Source organism: Mus caroli, chromosome 17, assembly GCF_900094665.2.
Source record: "Mus caroli chromosome 17, CAROLI_EIJ_v1.1, whole genome shotgun sequence".
Classification (NCBI taxonomy): Eukaryota; Metazoa; Chordata; class Mammalia; order Rodentia; family Muridae; genus Mus; species Mus caroli.
In genome coordinates, this window is record NC_034586.1 from 61,556,673 (window position 1) to 61,579,500 (window position 22,828).

At 41.7% G+C, this 22,828-nt stretch overlaps 1 protein-coding gene across 7 annotated transcripts in view; it reads right to left on the bottom strand.

Annotated features, from left to right (window-relative positions):
- The window catches only part of Tmem232 (transmembrane protein 232), a 239,165-nt gene that overhangs the window by 112,728 nt on the left and 103,609 nt on the right, over nucleotides 1–22,828 (bottom strand). For all 7 annotated transcript variants that reach the window (XM_021149610.1, XM_021149603.1, XM_021149604.1 and 4 more), the window contains one exon: nucleotides 10,671–10,849. In XM_021149610.1, coding sequence (XP_021005269.1) covers nucleotides 10,671–10,849 — 179 coding nt within the window. The remainder of the gene's footprint in view (nucleotides 1–10,670; nucleotides 10,850–22,828) is intronic.

Here is a 22,828-nt window from a genome sequence, read left to right on the forward strand (position 1 = left end):
GATGAGGCCTGTGGCCCTACTCTGCCTTCAACATTCTTATTTCCCAAGCTCCTTCAGAACAGCCCTCTGAGCTCCCCACTCTCAGTGGCTTTTCCCAGCCCAAATTTCCAAAGTCCTTCCAAAATCCTCCCCAGAATATGCTCAGGTCTGTTAGTAACATCCCATGATCTTCTGTCCATTTCCGTCTTAGTTAGGGCTGCTATTTCTGGATGGAACAGCACAACAAAAAGCAGCTTTCAGAGGAAAGCAGCGTGGGGAGGAAAGGGTTTATTTGGCTTACACTTCTATACCACTGTTCCTCGTTGTCTTAGTTAGGGTTTTACTTCTGTGAACAGACACCATGACCAAGGCAAGTCTTACAAATGACAACATATGTTTGGGGCTGGCTTACAGGTTCAGAGGTTCAGTCCATTGTCATCAAGGTTGGGGGAGCATGGCAGCATCCAGGCAGGCATGGTGCAGGAGGAGCTGAGAGTTCTACATCTTTATCTGAAGACTGCTAGCAGAAAACTCACTTCCAGACAGCTAGAATGAGGGTCTTAAGGCCCACACACAAAATGACACACCTATTACAACAAGGCCACACCTTCAAATAGTGCTACTCCCTAAGCCAAGCATATTGAAACCATAACAATCATCTAAGGAAGTCAGGGCAGGAATTCAAGCAGGGCAGGAGGCAGGAGTGGATGCAGAGGCCATGGAGGGGTGCTGCTTACTGGCTTGCTCCTCATGGCTGGCTCCACATGTATATTCACTGCTCACCCACAACCCACTCAAGATTTATTAAAGGGAATTCAGTAGAAGAGGGAAGACAGAGTATAATATAGGTATGGTTTCAAGCAGTATGGGTAACCATGTATCTAAAAGCAAGCTAGCTAATCTTGGAGAAAATATGAGTCCTCATTTAAATTTTTAATTTCCTCATCTGTAAAATAAAGGTAAAAATAGCACATGTCATAATTTTATGCTAATCTGATAATTAAGGCAAATATAGGACACACAGTAAATGTTTTACCATTTTTAATAATACTATTTCTGCCTTTCATTTTTAATGATAAGATTGAACCAGAGAGTAGAGGATGCACATCATCTTACTGCTTCAAAGGTGGAGGCAGCCAGGAATTCAAGGCTAATGTCTACCATAAAGCAAGTTTGAGGCCAATCTGACCATATTCAAACCTTGTCCCAAGCACTTAAGCAAACCAAAATAACACCACCAATGTAGTGAAATAAAATCCCATGTGCTCTAGCTCTCAAACTCAAAACTCTCTGTATAGGAGTGTTGCTCCTAAACACAACCATTTGCTTAACTTGTCGTTAGTAGCTTGGGCTGGGAGCAGCAGAGTGATGCTCGTGGTTTTCTCAGACTCTCTTCCATGTTGTCAGGTTCTATGGAGACGGGATGGGCCAGTCTAGGGCAGGGAAGGGGATGGGCTAGGGAGGCTCTGCTTGGAGCCAGGTTTTATTTCATCTTCTACTGAGTAATGAACTTTGGGCCATGACTCCATGACGAAGTTCCAGGAGAAGACATGAAAGACTTCACTTTGCATGCCTCTGTCAAATGTCAGTTTGCATAAAATGTGTCATTTTCCAAATCAAGTCATGTGGTCAAGTCAAGACTCAGAACAGGAAAGTTACGCAAAGAGGTCAATAAGAGAGTCTCAAATAAAAATGTAAGCAATCACTGTATACCACAATTTCCAAAGCAGTAATTCAATATTTTAAATATGTGTACACACACATATATGAAATTTTGTGTGCCAATTCTACACTACAAAGTAACCAAACAACTAAAATTCAATGAAGATAGCTCTCTCTCCAAACAAATTGCTTTCTCTTCAAACAAACAAATCTGAAATCCATTTAGGTTCTTTATTCTTATGAATCTGACCAAATATCCACCCTTTGCTATTGTAAATGTACCTTTAAATCACTGCCTCCTACTGCATAATCCAAACTTTCCAAAGTGTACAAGTCAGGGGAAGGCTCTCATGGCAGTTCATCATCTGTGAAGTGTTCTCTTACCCAGCCAGCCACCTTCCACCATTGACTACAGCCATAACTTAAGTTTGCAGCTCAAATACTAGTTGAAGATAGCAATAGTTGATTTCTCACTAAGATAGTATCTATGTGAGTGTCTAGAATGTGCAATGTGTTTTGATGGGGCTACCCACATATTTACTCTCCCATTTCAATTATTGATATATGTTTGAAGACTATGTCTACTGCATTTTTTTATGTGTGGATTATTGTTTCATACTTCTTTTATTCTCATATTAAATCAAAATATGTTTATAAGGACTTGATAAGTATATTTTCATATTCTTACTTTTTAATTTTTAGAATTTATTTGAAGTTTTAAAAAGAACTGGGCAATGATGGTGTAAAGCTTAGATTCTAGCACTCAGGAGGCAGAGACACACAGATTTCTGAGTTCAAAGCCAGCCTGGTCTACAGAGTAAGTTCCAAGACAGCCAGGACTACACACACACATACTGCACACATATCTCTCGCACACACACTCACACACAGTGTCTCAAAAATATTCCTTGAAGTAATCCAAGTGGCACAATACAGCCAATCCATTGCTGAAATAGGGGATTACTCAACTGAGCAAAACCTCTTAGATGCCGATATGAGACTGACTGTTTCAGACTGCTCTAAATGCACAGTGGCACAATTAACAATATCCAATCAGATCTGTTCTTTCCTGAGTAAATAAAAATTCAAATTCCAATTAAAACTGTAATACATCTTCAACTTAAATGTTTCTTATGGATATAATATCAGCATTATTATTTAATAATGATAATTTAAAAGATTTGTTTTATTCATAAGTTGAACCACAATCTATAAGAGGGAATGGCTCATCTGCCTATAATAGGCCCAAAATGCAAATCAAAAGTTCAAGAATGCCAACTGACCTTTCTAAGATCCAACAAGAAATTCTTACAACATTCTTGCAAAAAGCTTTATGAAGCAGATGGCCATGGAACCAAATCGCTTGATGGTGTTGCTGGCAACGTCAGTGGCGCGCCTCGTGTTTGCAGACTCAAACTGAACTATTGCCACAGGCTTTGTGCTTGCCTTTTCTGGTTCCGCTGATGACACAAACGTGATTCAAATCCCTGGACTGCTTGTTACAGTCAAGGGCACGTCCAGCAACAAACTTGTCTGGAATTTCAGATCCGACAAAGTCTTGCCTGTATCCAATACTTTCAGAGGTCATTTTCACCAGCCCGCTTGGGACAATGAACACTGGGGAGGTGAACTGGTTGGCCCAGGAGAGCAAGGTTCACATTGTTTTCCCAGTGTCGACTATGATGTCATCAAGACATTCTTTCTACATCATTGGAATGGGTCTATCATTTTATCTATTCAGTGATTGATGCAATGCAGCCAGTTAAGAACACACAGATCCCCTAAGCACACTGAAGGTCACAACATGACAGCCTCACATCCCTTTCATGACATCTTCTGCAAGTCTTTCATTCTATCCATAATCAGCCTTGAGGAATAAACATCTTTTCCAACTCTTCAGCACAGCAATGAAGCACACAAAGTAAGCCTAGAACATGGTCTGGTTCATCCTCACTAATCGCGATGCTGGGGGCTCTGGGTGGCCAAGATGGAGCCAGCTGGTGCACATGGGCAACAGTGGGCTGAGGAGGAAGCTGGGAAAGGGATTTTGCTATCTTCAAAATTATATTAGCCTATAGTAAACATATAGCTTTTCCTTCACTTGTACTGTCTTAACAGTAATCAAATGCAAAATAAATTAAAATACTTCATACATTAGCAATCAGGATTTGTGTCTAGAGATAATTTTTTTGCTGTTCAGTAACTTAACTGTCTCTATCTGATTCTAAGTCACCTTGATATAAGGCAGGCCTAGAGTGATTGTCCTTTGTCATGTGTGTTATACTTATGACATATTTTTAAATACCAATTGAATACTAAATTAAATTTACACTAAATTAATATAGCTGCTTTCAGAAATTTCTAAGTTAGAGGTTTCTCTGAAGAAAACTTGCCTCCCCATCATTTTCCTGTTTCAAATAAGTGAGACCCTTCTACGACCTAAGTGTCAAAAATGCTTGTGTAGCCGTTGAGCTTGTGACTGTCCCAACCATCTGCTCACTGCCTGGGTATGAGGCTTTGCTTGCGTCATCTGGTATCTGCTGTATTTGCTTTGCCTGATTGACTTATGAATTTCAAATGTAATTATCTATAGATATTTACTAAATGTTGAAAACAGAGGAACATCTTACATCAAACTATTGGCCCTGGAAACATGCATAAAAACAGAATTCTAATAATAGAATACACATACGTGAACTGGCTTGTGGGGCTACAGTGTCGTCCATTTGAGATGTGACGTGGCATGGAAAATAGACACTGTTCTCACATCAGAGAACAGTAGACGTAATCAAAAAGGTCCTAGAAACAGGCAGGAAAGACTATGGGTCCATGAGAGGCACACGGCTCCAACTCTATTAAAGTTGTCCTGAGCACTGACTGTCATTTCTGTTACACCCCAGACAGTCCATACAAAGTCAGGAGTGAGGCCCACAGGAATATGAGAAGATGGAGAATTCCCGTCCCAGCTCCCAGTAGAGGGACAACTAGGGGATGGAGTGGTACTCACTACATTTGATTTTCTTCTTACTCGTTCACTCGGAGCTCTTGGTCAAAAGAAAACAAAGATCAAATTTAAGTAGAGCGTAATGGCAAACTGGTAAGAGTAAAACACCTTAATTCCAGCAGGCAGTCACGTGTCTGCTTTCTTCCAAGGAGGGGAAATAGTTCCTAATCTTATGTAGTTCCTACAGATTATCAATCACATCATGCCGAGGATTAAAAAGCTGACAAGTTAAACGTTCATTTTGTCCTAAGAACATGGAGTGCAGACTTTGAGTCATCCAGTCATCTGCTGGGTGACCTTCTTCTACCTGCCAACACTTGGTAAGCCCAAAATAGTGGACTACGAAATCGAACGACTAATTTAAGCCTGAGAAAGAGCAAGAAACTTCAGCGACAGGAAAAGAAATATATAGTTTAAAATGACGAGAAATTAACCTGGCTGAAAATAAGATGTAAAGAAGAAATGACAGCATTTTGTAAATGGCCAGGTGTCAGGCAGATGATACGTTCCTGCTCAAAGGAGTGAATTGGCCTGAGCCAGGCTGACTCCATGACAGGCTACAAACTAACAGCTCAGGAGACCAGGCCTGAGTTTCTGCTTCCCAGAACTGGGCAAGTCAGTTACTGGAACAACTGCAGGCTTGTGTAAAAGGGACCCCTTCCCAGCTTGTAAGAGCCAAACTTGTAGCCAAGAGGTAGCCCTCCTTCGTATGAAGAAAGAATAGTTAGTCTGAATCATAGCAACAACCCCCAGAGATAGAATCCACCAATCAAGATATAGATCATCTACCCCTCCCCCAGTGTTCTTCTTTTTGGGCTTTAAATTTGAATCCGTGAATTCAGTCGGGGTCCTTCCATCATGATGGAGTTGGTCCCCTATATTTGGGAACAAGTGCTCTTTGCTTTTACATGCTATTTGAATCTGCAATATCTTTCTTCAGCTACTCATGGACCCTAACACTGCAACGTCATGTCTGTAATTTCAGGACAATGACTCAGTGACTTCAAATGTCTCCATTTTTTTACTATGCAAATTTAGATACTTTTGAGGGTGGGTAATAAACTCACTGCTACAAGCAAGCTGTAAAACACCCATGAACTATGATCGAATTGTAGGTTTTTTTTCAGCATACTTATAAATGCCTCTAAAGGAAATGGCCTGAAACAGGACAGTTTCCTTCCTCGAGGTGAACTTCTAGCAGCTTGTTAGGGTGGTGCCTCAGGCCTGAGAGGCCATCGGTGCTGCTCACCCTAACCACCCAAAGATGGAGAACTGAGCGACCACAAGGAGACCTGCTCACTTGCAGAATCTCATGTCCAAAGCTAAGAGCAGCTCCTCCCTGCAAGAGCTGGCGATACCAGCTCAGCTTCCCCACCCCTTATTTTGGAATCTTGAAACAAGTCCTGTTCTGAAAATCCGCAGTCCTCTATCAATTCTGGAAAGCTTTTCTAGCCTGTGGACCATATTCTCATGACCTGAAGAAATGAAGAAACCACTACAGGAGAAATGATAATTTAATTGTTTTCCTTTGTAATATGACTATCTTCAGTTCCCTCAAGATATTTCCCGGGCTGGTGAGATGGCTCAGCGGGTAAGAGCACCCGACTGCTCTTCCGAAGTCCAGAGTTCAAATCCCAGCAACCACATGGTGGCTCACAACCATCCGTAACGAGATCTGGCGCCCTCTTCTGGAGTGTCTGAAGACAGCTACAGTGTACTTACATATAATAAATAAATAAATCTTTAAAAAAAAAAAAAAAAAAAAGATATTTCCCAACTTTAATTTCTTCATATGAAGTTTATCAACATTTGATATTAAGTTTTTATATTAAATATAAATGTTCCCTTCTTTCATAGTTCATCTTAGAGATAATAAAAGACTGGGATTTTAAAGCACAACTTTTATATTTTTTATTTATTTGTTTAGCAGAAATTATATTTACTTTGTAATATTAACTCAACAGTCGCAGGCAGCCTATTCAGTGAGGACTTATTGGCCTCACTTTCATAGAAGGACTGAGAGATAAATACACTCAAGGTCACCCAAGGGCAGCATCTCTGTAATGGCCTTCGGCTTGCACCAGGGCCCTGGGCTTCTGTATCGCCTGTCACTGGGCTTTCTCTCTCCTGTGTGTGTCCAGTGGTGGCTCTTCCTGTGAGCAAGGTTAGTATCCCTGAGCACCCAAAAGAACTGAGGCTGTGGGTTTTAATTTCTAACATACAGTCTAAGATTACATGAAGCTGGAATTTAAATTCTTGTTTTATTTCTGTTCATGGCTACTCCAGCATCATGGCTACTCCAGCATCATGGCTACTCCAGCATCATGGCTACTCCAGCAGTGAATTCTGACAACTTCTTTGCATTTTTCATTTCCTACATGACACATTTCCAATGGAAAACTGCCACACCTAAGTGCACATGTGGTCATGACTAAGTACCATGTTAAATGATGTGATGATGAATACGTTCATCTTGGTTTCCTACATACACTAAATCAATTGGATCATTTTTGTTTCTTCGGAAACCCATTCATTCTCCCACTTGATTGGCCAGGGTTCTCAAAAAAAAAAAAATGACTATAACCTATAAGATGAACATATATTACAAGAATTTGTTAGATGGATTCATGTTAAAATAGTAACAAGTAATTCACACTGAAGAAGCTGAGAACCCATCAGTTGCTTGGTCGCTGGGGGTGGACACAACAGCAGTAGAAGTCCTTCAGTAACTGCTTCACATTGGAGGAGCCCGCTGGGGGCTCAGACTGTGAGACTGGATGTCTTAGCAGCTGCAACCTGGTGTCAAGCACCTGGAAGGTTCCTGGAGAGCTATGTGTCCTTAGTTAAGAATAGAAGCCTGGGAACACCAGTCTGACATCAACAAAGGCTAAGCAAGTGAGAGGGTCAGGGTGAGTCAACTCAGAGCCAAGGGGAGGCTGAGCCAGTCAAAGGTGAAGACTCTACCTTCTGGCTACACCCCTTTTATCTGGTCAGGAGTGCCACCTACACCTTCCCACATTGATTATAGCAATCAAGGCTTTCTTCTTTTTTAGTTACATGTTTGACTTTAATCGTTAACAATTACTGCTCAGCAAAATCAAAACCACCGTATCATATATAGTAGATCAGTTATTTCTGGAATGGTCTAAGAATTCAGAAATGTGTTTGTAGCCTTGGAGGATGAAATTTTTTTAATATTACTAAAATATAATTAACTCACTTTCTCTCATTCATTTTGCTTACCTCCAACTCCTTCCATGTCCTTTGCTCCTTACTCCCTGTCAGATTTATGACTTCTTTCCCCCTAATTCATATATATGTGTAAATATACATGTGCATAAATATATACTTGAATAAATAGATTAAAAGAACCTGTTGGCTCTATTTGGTGTTGCATCTATGTATATGACTTCAGAGCTGACCACTTGGTGTTAAATGACCAATTAAGAGGCTCATCCCTGGGAAAGACTACCTTCTATAGCTCTCAACCTCCTCCTTAGTTGGTGGTTTGGTTTGGTTTGGTTTGGTTTGGTTTGGTTTGGTTTGGTTTGGTTTGGTTTGGTTTGTTGTCTAAGGATAGCCCCTGGAGATTTCCCCTTTACATGTTAGCATGTCTGCTGGCGCTGTCATCGTCTAGGTCCTGTTTAGATGGCCATATTTTTGAAGTATCATTGAGTAGAGCTTCCCTGTTATTCCTAAGAGAAGCAACCTTACAGCAGACTTCCTGGCCCTCTGGCTCACTCGAGTCTTTCTTCCCCTCATCCTTTGATGTTCTCTGAGCCCTAGGTACAGGAATTGTGTGATAGGTGTTCCCCATGGGCCTCAGCTTCACATGATTGACCAGTCATGGTGATCTCTGTCTATTGCAAAGAGAAGCTACTTTGGTGAGAACTGGGAGCTACGCTAATTATGGGATTAAGTATAAGTATTTAGAATGCAGTTGGGAAGTCTGCTGGTAGTGTTTGTCTTCTAAAATCCATGATTTCACTAGCCTTACAAAGTTGGCTAGGTTTCCAGTACCAGGAATGATTTTGTTCCCTGTGGAGTTAGCCTTAAGTCCAATTAGAGAGTTGTTGCTTAGTGGTATAACGCCACTACTATAGCCTTAGGAATAGCTTGCCTTGCTCTGCATAGTTGTGGTCCAATGGCTTCAAGGCTGGGTGAGACTGTTGGCTGCTTTCCACTTGGCAGGCTGCATAGTTCTTTCCAAGACTATAAAGGTTGCCCACAGGGAGAAGGCGTTTGGGACAGGGCCTCAGAGTCCTCTGTCCAAAGTTCACGGTGTTTTCTTCAGCAGTAGGGACTTATCTTCTATCTCTTGGAAGCAGCCCAGGGCAACAGCAATAGCCAATCAGAACAATACTTCAGGTGTGGCTCCCTACTCATGTGATTGACATTTGTACCAAGTTGACATTAAGACCAACCATCACACTCTGTACTTCAAATCATTGGCATAAACTTGTTTAAAAAAAACTAATAATAGTTTTACAGTTCTTAGAGCTTCATCCCATTTACCTCTCCAGTTTTTGTGATGAATACTTTTCTATTTTTCCCATTGGTACCTATTCTACAAATTGTCTACTTTGCTCCAAAGAACAATTTCTGAACTAATCAATTTTATGTTTTGATTGGATAATCTATTACTCTATTTTTTAATACTTTTTCATTACTGTTTTTGCAAACAGCTTAAATTTTCCCCTAAATTTTACTTCATGCCTTATAACCCATTTAGAAGCAACTTCTGTGTGTATGCAGTGTATGGTATTGAGGGAGCACAGTGCATGGGATTGGGGGAGCACAGTGCATGGGACTGAGGGAGCACACTGCATGGGATTGAGGGAGCACACTGCATGAGACTGAGGGAGCACAGTGCATGGGCTGTACTGCATGAGACTGAGGGAGCACACTGCATGGGCTGTGGGGATATTTGCATGTGTTCAAGGCATGATGAAAGTAGAAGTAGAATTACTAAAGAAAACAGAGGCTGAGATAAAACTAGAAATGAGAAGCTTGAGGTAAGCCTCACCAAAAGAGCAGAAGAGATGGAAGAAAGCATCCCAGATGTGGAAGACAAGATAGAAGAAATGGACTAGAAGACAAGATAGAAGAAAGGGACACCACAGTCAAAGGAAATATTAAACAAATCTAAGTACAAAAGATCTAGGAAATCTTGGACTCTATGAAAGAGCAAATCATAGAAACAGAAGGGTGCAAAACTGAGGCCAAACATGCAGAAATGACTTTCAACAAAATCACAGAAGAAAATTTCCCTAAGTCTTTTTAGGTTCAAGAAGCATAAAGAACACCAAATAGACAGGACCAAAAAAGAAATTATCCACAACACATAATAATCAAAATACTTAAATACACACATAGGAATATTAAAAATCTATAAGGCAAAGAGACCAAGTAACGCATAGCTTCTCGGTGAAGACTCTAAGAGCCTGGGGGGCCTGCACAGATGCTCTACAAACTCTAAGAGGCCACAGAAGACAGCTGACCTCTCTGGCCACTCCTTGCAGAAAATAGTGCCACACCCATCAATCCCACCCCTCCCCCCACCCCCACCCCTGCCTTCCCAGAAGGAACCCTGGGCTCAGCAGTCTATGTAATGTCCCTGAAACATTATCACTTACCAAGCTTCTACACCATATTTTTCTGAAAAGAGGGGAGCAACCGTGGCTTGGTGACATGTATCTACTACACGGCTGTCGGAACTTTTCACTATATTGATGAACCAAAATCGATGTTTGAATTAGTCTCTGCTTGGGCAGTTTTGTTTGGTTTTGGCCTGTGTTTGTCAAGTTTACTTAATTCTGCTTATACTAAAAGTTTCAAGGGTCTCATTTTATAATGTCATCCAGAACTTGGCTCTCATCCTTGAACAACAGTAGGTAAGCATGGAACTCAAGGAGACAGGCTCCATGACAAGCCGCTACTGCTCATTGGATGTGGAAGTTCCAATTTCCGTGGAGAGCTGCTAAACATGATTCCAGCAGATAGGAGGACAAGTGTGAGGGCTTACCTGGGCTATAACTAATGCACATTTGATTCGTGGGTCATGCTCATAATCCTTTATCTTTTGCAGTGTTTGCCATATCATGTTTCTAAGTCCATCCTGATCCTGCTCACCCTGAAGTTCCCATGACATCTTCACCAGGTTATACACTATGCCATAGTATCCAATCCAGATCACCTTCTCACCTGCAGGGATGATGATGATGATGATGATGGAGAAGGAGGAGGAAGAGGAAGATAATATCAATTTTTTGAGAACATGCTTTCTTATGCATGAAAAGACAAACTCAATTTCATTCAAATTGATAATTAACACTATTAATCTAGAGAAATTGAAATTCAGAACACTCTCCAACCTAAACACCACAAAATAGTTAGAAATTTAGCTATATTAAGTTCTACTCTCAAGATTAAAATAATGTCATTTATTCTTCAATTACTCTTTTTACCTAGCTAGGCTATTTTCTATATGGTAATGCTTAGCATCGATAATTCTGATTTAGGTAGAGACAGGAAAAATAAATTTGAATAACAGAATAATAATACAGTCCTCAGAAGAAAGATAAACTAAATTTAGTTAAAGAATAATATGGAAAAAAACTGGGCCTATGGGAAAACCCTGAATTTTCAAAAGAAAAAGAAGAATACACTTTTTTTTTACAAAAAGAGATGGAAGGTTTTAAAAACCCAAAACTTCAATAAGAATATTTGTTATTTTAAAAATCCAGACATAACGGTTTGTGCCTTTAATCCCAGCACTAAGGAGACAAAAAGCAGACAGATCTCTGTGAGTTTGAAGCCAGCCTGGTCTACACAGTGAGTTCCAGGACAGCCAGAGCTACCTAGTGAGACCCTGCCTTGAACAAAACAAACAAACAAAAGAATAATAATTATTACTTTTATTGACATAAACTGAAGCCCCAACTATGTCTGGATTCTAATCTGTGCTATACTTCTGTTATATAGGCCTTATATTTATATTTACTTAGCACATATGTATGTGCATATATATATACATATACATACATATATACACATACATATATATATCCATATGTTTAGCACATGAAAGGAAACACAGGAAACCAACTTGTTTCGAAGGCTCCCTATTGTCACACAACTGATGAGCAATAAAGTAGGTAAAGCCCTGTGTGATCTATGCCATGCAACACGTGTCCTGATTCAGACAAGGGCTGTTCTAATTCACACACTCATTCACAGGGAAAGAAAAGATCACAGGGTCAGAAAAGTAAGGGAAAGACTAGGAGAAAGAAAGAGAAAGTGTGCACACATTTCAGATACTGAAGAAGGGCACCCTCTAATCTCCTATCCTAAACATCCACTGTCTATGTCACTGTCACTTAGGGAGGAAGGGAGGAAGGAAAGGAAGGAAGGAGGGAGGGAGGGAGGGAGGCAAACAAGAGGCAAGCAAGCCAGGCATCTAGTAAGATGCTCCTCCCCATGCCAACTAAGTTATGTACAACTAAGGGATGGCAATATTTAAAGTTCTGTAGCTGGAAAATGGGCCTATTGGTGAGTAGTAATGTTTCTCACTACAAAACCAGAATATAATCAAAAGAGTGAAGATTTCATTATTTTCTTTCTTGGAAATAGACAGCCAGTGGCTTTGAGTGGCGGACCAGTCCAGGGAGCAGAGATGGCATACATGAGAATTTGGAGAACACTAGATCCTTGAAAGATGATGTAATGGGAAGGCTGGTAGAGTAAGGAAGGGAGCTGGAAAAGGGAAGACCTCACCGGACCTTGCAAGCAGGGTGATTTGGAAGGAGGTAGAGATAGATGTTAGAGACTGGCCCCATGTAGGAAGATGCCAGGATGAAAAAGCCAGGCAATAACTGCTACACCAGACTCTGACTCACCTTTTTAGTCAGACTTACTGCAAACCACGGAGCCGTTCCTAATCCATGGTATGTCATTTGTCTCTGTATAAATCCCAAATTAGAGAGCCAGACAACCATGTCTCTGTCGTTTTAATATATCATTTTAGAATACATCCGTCTCGGCTCATCCGCCTCACTTGCAAATATATTACACAAAGAATGTGAGACTGGCGTTCTTGAGTAAATGCTGAATTCTTTCTTCTAATATTAATGTAAACTGCCCCTTTCATTTAACCCTATGTCTGTCCAGACAAACGGTATGTTACACTTTATCTGCCTCCAAGCCATTCTTTTGCTCATTTCCTATTAAGCAACCCTGAATCTTCATAGTTCATCTCCTGACTTGCACTTATACAATTATATGGATAACATGTTGGAATGGTGTGTGTTGTCCATTGTTCTAGGAAGCCAGATATTGTTTGATTCACTCTGACATATCAACCACTTAGCCTCATGACTACAGCACAAAGGATGTGGGGGTAAGGACTGTCCATTTGTCTAGGATGAACGTGTTGCTTAACAGTGCTTTATAAGGACAAAAATGAAGTTGTGCTAAAGGAAATCAGAGTAGCTGAGCCAAGAATAGGATTCCTGCGGAGGTGCAGTTCAAAGGAGAGGGAGGATGTCACACTGGGCTGAAGGAATGAGTTCATATTAATATGGAGGCTGTAAAGTCAGCTAACAGTAAATGGCACCATAAGCAACAGCTGATGTCTCAGCAAAGGAGCGATGCTATATGCTATGTCTGTTCCATGCAGTGTCCCATCCATTCCATCAGGGACCTGGGTGATAAGAGTTTCGTGATAACAGGTCCTTATTGTGACAGGCAGGAGGAGACTGGAGAAGAAGAAACAAATGCCAGCTGTCAGGGAGAGTAACTGATAAAGCTTCTGTGTCGAGCGGAGAATGGGGAGGTCAAAGAAGAAGCACTGTTTTTAAAGTTAAGGGGACAGAAACAATCGTGAAATCGCTTGCGAAAATGAGACGGTTGTTCAGAGGAGTCGGTTTAGAAGGCAAAGAGCGAGTGTTTGGAAAATGTGAAAGGCAGGTGAGGGAAAGTCTGACTTCCAAAGCTTTTTTTTTTTTTTTTTTGGTTTTTCGGGACAGGGTTTCTCTGTGTAGCCCTGGCTGTCCTGGAACTCACTCTGTAGACCAGGCTGGCCTCGAACTCAGAAATCTGCCTGCCTCTGCTTCCCGAGTGCTGGGATCAAAGGTGTGCACCACCACTGCCCGACAAGCTTTTTTTTAAAGCCTGGCTAAAAGAAATGCATCATGAGAAACATGAGTGGCATTGCTTCACATCGCAGCAGAAAGGTAATGGTGGGATTCATGTAGTTATTTCTCAAACTTAGGTGAGAAAAGGTTTAATAAGATTACTTCCAATGCTTTCTATAGGCGTGTGCTGTGTCTGTGTGTGGTGTGCAAATGCCTCTGAAGAGCAGAGAAGGGTGCCAGAGCCCTATGAGATGAACATGCAGTCATTTGTGAGCTGCTGGACGGAAGCAACAGGAGCTCAGCTCCAGTCTCATGCTAGAGCTCATGACCGCCGAGCCAACTCCCCAGTCGGTCATGAAAAGGGCTTTGAGTCATAAAACAAGTGTCCTTTGTTCCAGATTTAAACTCACTTTTAATTCTTAAATTGTTTTCTGGGCTTTCTGTTCTGTTTTTGTGAAACAGTCTCTTGTAACCCAGACAGAACTTGAATACACCATGTAATCCAGGCTGGCCTTAAACATGTGTTTAGACAATCTGCCCTCTACTGCTGGGATTGGAGGCATACACCACTAGTTACTCAGAGAATCCCAATTTATATCCCAGTTTCTTTTTGCAATTCATCACCCATAGCTGTGTTTAACCCTGAGCACAGGTTTCACCAAGTCACCCAGCATCACATAGAACTGCTTTTCTTAAGGGGAGAAATTATTTAAATCACAGTTAAAGTCGCTCACATCTGTGGTCAAGTTGGCCCACTGTGTTTCAATCTATAGAAGCAGTTCTCAGCCTTCCTATTCTGAGACCCTTCAGTACAGCTCCGTGGGTTGTGCTGACCCCCATCCATAAAGTTATTTCATTATCGTTTCATAACTATAATTTTGCTGCTGTTATGAACCACAACATAAATATATATGTCAGATATATGACCACCAACAGGGTCACAACCCACAGATTGAGGATCACTGATCTATAGAAGCAGAATTTCATCACAAGGGAGGTATCTTGGAGCAGAGCTGCTTAGCACCCAGCAGCGAGAGGAGAGAGAGAGAGAGAGAGAGAGAGAGAGAGAGAGAGAGAGAGAGAGAGAAGTCTGGCAGCCTATGAAAAGAAGCTCTAGACATCCAGGTTCATTACAGCTTCCAGAAGGATTCAACATCTCTCAGTTCTGTTCAGGCTAAGGACTGAGACTTCACCAGGTGGGCTTTGGGGTCCACCACTGTAATACATACCACTAATTTTGTTTTCACAATATGTTGCGGTGGATTGGTATTTAGTGTCTTTTAGACACCGAAATACAATGTTACTGGGCTACAGGAGGGTATTTCCACACAAACATCTGATGTGCCTTGAGCATATTCCCAACCGTGCTGTCTACCTGGTCACTTAGCTTCTCTCCCTTTGTTCTCCCAACACGTCTAATTTCATAACATCTATGCATATGTGACTTTTATGAATCTATATAAAACCCAGGAACAGCACATGAAAGGTCACATGTAAATGTGACTTTCTCACAGTTACCTAATATAAATGTCTACGGTTGCACCCATTTTCCTACCAAGAACATGTGTGGTGAGGGGGTTTCCATGGTTTCTGTGTGTCACGGTTTTCTTCATCCATCCCCCGTTGATGAACATCTAGGCTGGCCATGTAACTGAGCTACCCTTAGCAGGGCTGTGGTGAACACAGATGTACCACTTGGAATTCTTCAGGTAAATACACAAGAGTGGTTTCATGGGGGTCACAGGCTACATCTATGTTTAGCTTTGGGGGGACCTCTACATTGATCTCCTTTGTAACTGCATCTGGTGTTTTCCTAATGACTACCTTTCTGACTGGGCGAGAGAACACGGGAAAAGCTTTGCTTCGCAGCTCCTCAATGGCTCAGCATTATTTTCCTTCATTTGTACTTACTTTTTACTGACCTATATACACAATACTATTTATTGACTTATCTGACTTCTTATGTTTTTGAGTGACACGTGCCTGCTTCCTTGTTCCATTTGCTTCCTCTCACCGTGAGTTTGGATGTCTTTAATGGTAAGGTGCATTCCTTGGAGGCAATGAATGGATAGACTGCTTTTTGTTGTTCTCAATCCAACCTGCTAGTCTGCACATTTTCATGGAGGGGCACAGGTCACGGATGGAGGTATCGAGAGGTGTACAGTAGCTGGTGTCATCTTGTTGATTCTTTAGTGCTTGTTGTTCTCCTAGTTTTCACTCAGTGACTGTTCTTCAGTCCTTTAAAGTGGGTTAGACTTTCCTATCACCTCCAAAATGTATTGATCTTTCGCTTTTGTGCAAAGCATTCCTTCAGGGTCTTCTGTAAAACTGGCTTAGTATCCATAGATCCCTTGTTTGTTTTGACGATGAAGTCTTTCAGTTAGTCTTCAACCATGACAGCTTTGCTTGGGTTGACATTTCTTGTCTTTTAGACACGGAAGTACAGTGTTCTGAGTCCTTCTGGCTTTGAAGTTCCTGCTCATGCACGTGCTTGTATTCTGATAGGCTTACCTTGTTTGGGAGCTGGGGTGTCTCTTGCAGCTGGCATATGCTCCACGTGGTATGTATTTAATGCTTTAACTATAACATGCCATGGGCAGGTTCTTTGCTCATCTTGTCTGTTTGGGATTCTAAATGCCAATTGTACCTGGGTAGACTTGCATAGACTTAAGAAATTTCTCTTATGCCTTTTTTTTTTTTAAAAAATGTTTTCATGTATTTTTCATGAAATTCTTCTCCTATTCCTGTGTCCATGATTGGTTTTATTATAGTGTCCTACAGATCTTATACGTTCCATGTGTACTTCCTTATTAATCTAACTTGGTCATTAATTGAATATTCTTTTTTTTTTATTCACTTTACATCCTACTCACTGTCCATCTGCCCAATCACCCACTCCTGCAATCCTCTCCTCTGGAAAAGTAGAGGTTCCCCCCCATATCCCCAATCCTGGCACATCAAGACCCTGTGGGGCTGGGCACATCCTCTCTCACTAAGGCCAGAAAAGGTACCCACGCTAGAACAACATATCCCACATACAGGCAACAGCTTTTGGGATAGCCCCTGCTCTAGTTGTTTGGGACCCACATGAAGACTAACCTGAACATCTGCAACATATGTGCAGGGGAGGACCTAGGTCCAGCCTTGTCTGTGGAGGAGGACCTAGTTTCAACTCATGGTGTGCTTTGGTTGGGGGTTCAGTCTCTGAGAGCCCCAAGGGTCCAGGTTAGTTGACTCTGTTGGTCTTCCTGTGGAGTTTCTATCTCCTTTGGGGCCTACAATCCTTCCCCCAACTCTTCCATAAGAGTCCCCATGCAGATTTCCATCCACTGTTTGGCAGTGGGTGTGTGTATCTGTCTGAGTCAGCTGCTGGTGGAGCCTCTCAGAGGGTAGCCATGTTAGACTCCTCTCTACAAGCATAACAGAGTATCAATACTGTCAGGAATTAGTGCTTGCCCTTGGGATGGGTCTCAAGTTGGGCTGGTTATTGGTAGGTCTCTCTGCTCCATCTTTGTCCCTGTATTTCTTTTAGACAGGATAAATTTTGACTTGAATGTTTTGTGGGCAGGTTGGCTCCACTGGGGTCCCTGCCTAGCTATAGGAGATGGTCTCTTCAGGCTCCACAGCCCCAATGCTGTGAGTCACAGTTACAGTCATGCCCACTGATTCCTGGGTGGTTCCCTCATCCCTGGTCTCTGTCACATCCTCGAAATGCCCCCACCTCCCCACACTCCATCACTTGCAGATTTCCATTCATTCTCATGGCCATCTGGCCATCTCTCCTGTCCCTCCCCACACCTGATCTTTAACCTGCCAATCCCCATCCCCATCCCCATCCCCTCTACCACCCAGTTCCCTTCCTTCATCTGACTCCTATGACTATTTAATCCCTCTTCTCAGTGAGATTCAAGCACCCTCACTTGGAAACCTTCTTGTTTAGCTTCTTTGAGTCTGTGGAGCACAGGTATCCCATATTCTGGCTAATATCCACTTGGTTACCTCATTCAAGATGATATTCTCAAGATCCATCCATTTACCTGCAAATTTCATCATGTCTTTGTTTTTAATAGCTGAATTGTATTCCATTCTGTAGATGTAACAGATTTTCTTTATCCATTCTTTATCCATTCTTCAGTTGAGGAACATCTATCTAGGTTGTTTCCAATTTCTGGCTATTACAAATATAGCTGCTATGAACATAGTTGAGCAAGTGACATTTGGGGTGGTAAAGCATCTGTTGGGTATATGACTAGGAGTGGACTTGAGGTAGAACAATTCCCAGTTTTTTGGGAAACTGTCAAATTGATTTCCAAAGTGGTTTACAAGTTTGCACTCCCACCAGCAATGGAGGAGTGTCTCCTCGCTCCACATCCTTGCCAGCATGTGCTGTCAACTGAGTTTTTGATCTTAGCCATTCTGACCTGTATAAGATGGAATCTCAGAGTTCTTTTGATTTGCATTTCCTTGATGACTAAGGACTTTGAACACTTCTTTAAGTATTTCTCAGACATTCAAGATTCCTCTGTTGAAAATTCTATGTTTATCCCTATATCTCACTTTTTAATTAGGTTATTTGGGTTGCTTCAGCTGTGTTAGGATATCCAGGGCTTGCTGTAGTTGGGTAGCTGTGCTCTGACTTTTGTAGATTGTGTTCTTTTAAGGGCTTTTAGCCATCTGGGTGGCTTTGGTCCCTGGATATTCTTATCATAGTAGGTTTTGGAGGGTTAACGTTGATGGCTCTGGTGTTGCACTCCTCCAATGAGTTTTCTTTGGCTGTATGGTTCAGGACCAGCAGGTCTGATGAAGGTGAGGGAGAGATGGTAGAAGAATGGAGGTCCACCAGGGATAGCAGACTGCTCAGAGCAGCTGAGGATGCCCCCCCCCCCAGAGGACTCAGGAAGCAGGGAAGGTGTGTGGAGGAAGGGAAGCTAATCTGTATGGTTCAGCCTCCGCAAGTCCAATAAAGGTGGGCAGAGAGGTGGCAGAAGAGTAGAGCTTACCTGAATATTCTAATCATCTGTCTGCAAGCCCTGTCTGTATTCTGTCTTCCCCTTGATTCATTGTGTTGCAGAAGCTTTCTGCAGAGATTTTTATTCAACATCCTGCACTTTTTACTTCTAGCCATCATATTGTTTTTTTTCAATATTTCTATGTCATTATTAAATTCCACCTTCATATCCATTTTTCTCATTTCATTCTGTTTTTGTCCTGTTGGAATTCATTTAGTGATATATTTGTGGCTTCTTAAATTTATTTGAACAAACTTAAAATTGTTGTTTTAAGTTCTTGCCTAGAACATCATTTACTCTCATTAAAGGGTGCTTCTGTGAGTTAGGAGGAGTCAGGTCGCTTTGGTTTTTCTTGGTCCTTGTATTTGTGCAATGGTCCTTTCACATGTGGAGTTAGACCATTGGTTGGATATTTCTTTTAACCGCCCTCACTCAAACAGTGGAAGTGTTTGCAATCTTCAAAAGGTTTCAGAGGGGCTTGGTTGTAGTATAATTAGGTCTCCATTTTTCTTTGCTACACTGGAGATCTAATCCACTAGTTGGATCCTAAGCGCTGGGTCAATATTGAATATTCCCAGGAGAATAATATAGTTTCTATCAGGGAAACTATCAAGGAGTAGGGCACTGTGAAAATGCAGTGACCATCAAGTAAAATGGAATCACCCCTTTAACTCAGATAATTTTAGGAAGTGGAGGAATGCTGAGGTGTTCATCAACTTGGGGATGGGGGGGGCGGGCAGAGTGAGACTAGTGGTTAGTGCTGGGGTGGGAAAGAAACATAGAAAATAAAAACAAGGTTGGGGAGATGTCTCTGCCATTAAGGCTAAGGTTCACAACTAAAGAAAGTTGGAGACACTGGGACAAGGAGGGGGAAGATGTGTCTGTGGCTAATGGCACAGTAAAGGGAGGTGAAGAAAAATTACAGTTTGTTAACCTAAAAACAATCCCAGCATTTCAGGAACCTGACATGTGGAGGATCCCAAACCAGGCCATGCTATGTTCCTTGGAAAGACTATTAAGAATAAGAATAGTTATAAAGAAATGAATAGAAGAGAAAGAATGAAAATGACCAGTGTCCTGATAACTTGACATTGGGCTTTAAATAAAAGAGACGGGGAGAGATATGAATGTGTTAGAGAGTCTGAATGCCTGCTTGGATTTCCGGATGCTAGTCGCACCTGTGGGAGTTCAGATCACAGATGCTGGCCGGGCCCATCAGTGAGAGGTTCTTTACAGGGTGGGTTGAGAAAGTTGATCCCTCCCCCTGAGAGGCCCTTCCCAATGTCTATCATGTGATTGGAGACTATGGCTCAATTCTGCAGACTCTGGTTCTAACCAGGCTTCCCCCTCACAGGATACTGAATGGTTCTGGTTCCAAGTTTCTTCTCTATAATCTAGAAGTATCCTGTTGGTCTGTCTTTGCTCTTGGCTTGCCTGGTTGCAATCCCCAGAGGATTCTAGCTTCCTCCTGAGAATAGTCTTTTGTTAAAGGGCTTCTCAACATTGCTTCAGTGATGTACCCAGAAGAGAGGCTCTAACCTCCATTTGTGCAAGCATCTCTCTTCTCTTCTTCTCTTCTCTCTCTTTCTCTCTCTCTCTCTCTCTCTCTCTCTCTCTCTCTCACACACACACACTCACACACACACACACAATAGATGATAGATAGATAGATAGATAGATAGATAGATACATACATACATACATACATACATACATACATACAAAAGAAAGGAAGGAAGGAAAGAAACAAAGGAAGAAAGAAGTATTTTGAGTGGCTGTTTACTTGGTATAGGTAATCTCTGATTTGGAAATGTGATTCCTCACAGGTAGCCTGAGTCACATAAAATCAGTTCAACCTCTGGGAATGCCAGAGACTGGGACAAGCCACTCAGCAAGCCATCTGTCTGAGATCTGCAGTAAAAACTATGAATAATAAATCATGGGGAACCTCCCATAGCGGAGTATACCCTTGGTACCTTATCATTCACTGTTACCAGTAGGAAATGCTGTCTGCACAACCCACTGGGAGAAGACAGGAGGGTGTGGCTTACTTTGCTTTAATCTGCTTTAAGCATCATTTTTTCCCTTGGCTGGTTTTAATTTGTGTCCTTTCACAGTTGAAAGTTATAATAAAGAAGTAAGTTTGTTAATTGTGTGAGTCCTTTAACAAAATACGGCAAGAGCTGTCTCAGGGATCCCCAAAATCACAGTGGATGTCAAAAAATTCTGAGACCCTTCCCCCAACCACGGAGCTTGCAGCTGCTGTCAAGAGTTGAGATGCTCCTGGGGACTCCCAAGGAACTACTTTACATATAAGTAGTACCTAAAGTTATTTTGTATATATAATCACAATTGATTCCTGTTGCACATATTAAGCAAGTGGGCAACAGAATAAACTGAAGAGAACCATTCTTAAAAATAAGCTCCCAGTTTTTGCAGGGACTGTTAGTGGCCAGAGAATGAAAACACATTCTTTTATTAGAATGTGATAGTTGACAGGAAGAGGATGCCAAGTAGGGTGCCAAGATGTTTGTGAATAACTAAGGAAGTTGGTGGGACTTGCCTTACTTAAATTTCATGATCTTCTCCAACTGTAAATGATGGAGATCTGTTCATTATAAATAATTATTTTCTGGAGCTATAGCTGAAAAGGACAAAAATGGTTTGTTTTTTTCATCAGGACCAACCATGATGCTTATAAATATACTTAAAATGCTAGACGGATTCCTTGATGTCTTTTTGGTTTCACTAAGCCTAGTTTGCACTACCATGAGATACAGATTGTGGCAACAGAGGCAGGTAATTTTCATAAGCGTTTCTATTCCAAAGCAAAACAAGGAATAATAAGGAAAAAGCTTTTCAAGACAGCCTTGGGAAGTAAAGCAATATAATAAGAATGTTATGTTTACAGGTGTGCTACAGAAAACAACAACAAAAATGTCGCTCATGACCTGAGTTCTAGTCACCCCAGCCCACATGAAGATGCTGGCCATGGCAGCACAGCCTGCAACATCAGCTCCGAGGGTGGTAAAGACAGGGATTCAGCAGCCAGACTGAACTCCGGGTTCAGAAAGAAACATGCCTCAGAAACTAAACAAGTGGTTAGGGAAGCCAGCCAGCGTAGCCCTTCGGTCCTGCGTCCGTGTGTCCTCGTGTCCACACTTCCGAGAATTCAGAACCCAGTGACACAGCTATGCTCATCTTGAGTTTCAGGCATTCAAACTTTCTGACACCAAGTCACCTACATCTGTCTTTGCTACACATTTTCCCTCTCCCATTCTAACGTGTGTCTCTCACCAGCTGTCTTATTTTAATTCTTTCTGATCAGCAGATTCTTTGGAATATGGTGTGAAAACAAAACAGTGACATGCAGAACCAGGGTACGGTAGGAACACCTGGGTCCTCCTCCCACTACAGAGATACATCAGTTTGCTGGGAGAGAAATGAAAACACTAGGAAAAAGCCTTCTGCACAGCGGGAGCAAAGACAGAAACAAAGTGGAAATTGCACCACACCAACACCAGTAGGAAGGCTCGAACCATCCACATCATAGCCTCCCCCTGAACACAGCATTATAAAACTGGAACAGAGCAGTCAGCTAAAGCATCCCCAGCCTGAAGATGGAAATGGACATCTAGGGGGCGTTGGTGGCTCAGTGGTTAAGAGCACTGACTGCTCTTCTGGAGGTCCTGAGTTTAATTCCTAGCAACCACATGGTGGTTCACAACCATCTGTAAAGGGATCCGATGCCCTCTTCTGATGTGTCTGAAGACAGCTATAGTGTACTCATATACCTAAAATAAATAAATCAATCTTTTAAAAAAGAGAGAAATAAGAAAAAAAGAAATAGACATCTTAATTAGGAAGCCCACAGGATTCAAAAGTTTATACAAAGAAGCCCACATCATAACATACAACATTTAAATTCAGAAAACAGCAAGAGAACAATTCCTTGTCATGGACAAGGTGAGTCCAGGAGCCTAGTGAGTGAGTCCAGGAGACTAGTGAGTGAGTCCAGGAGACTAGTGAGTGAGTCCAGG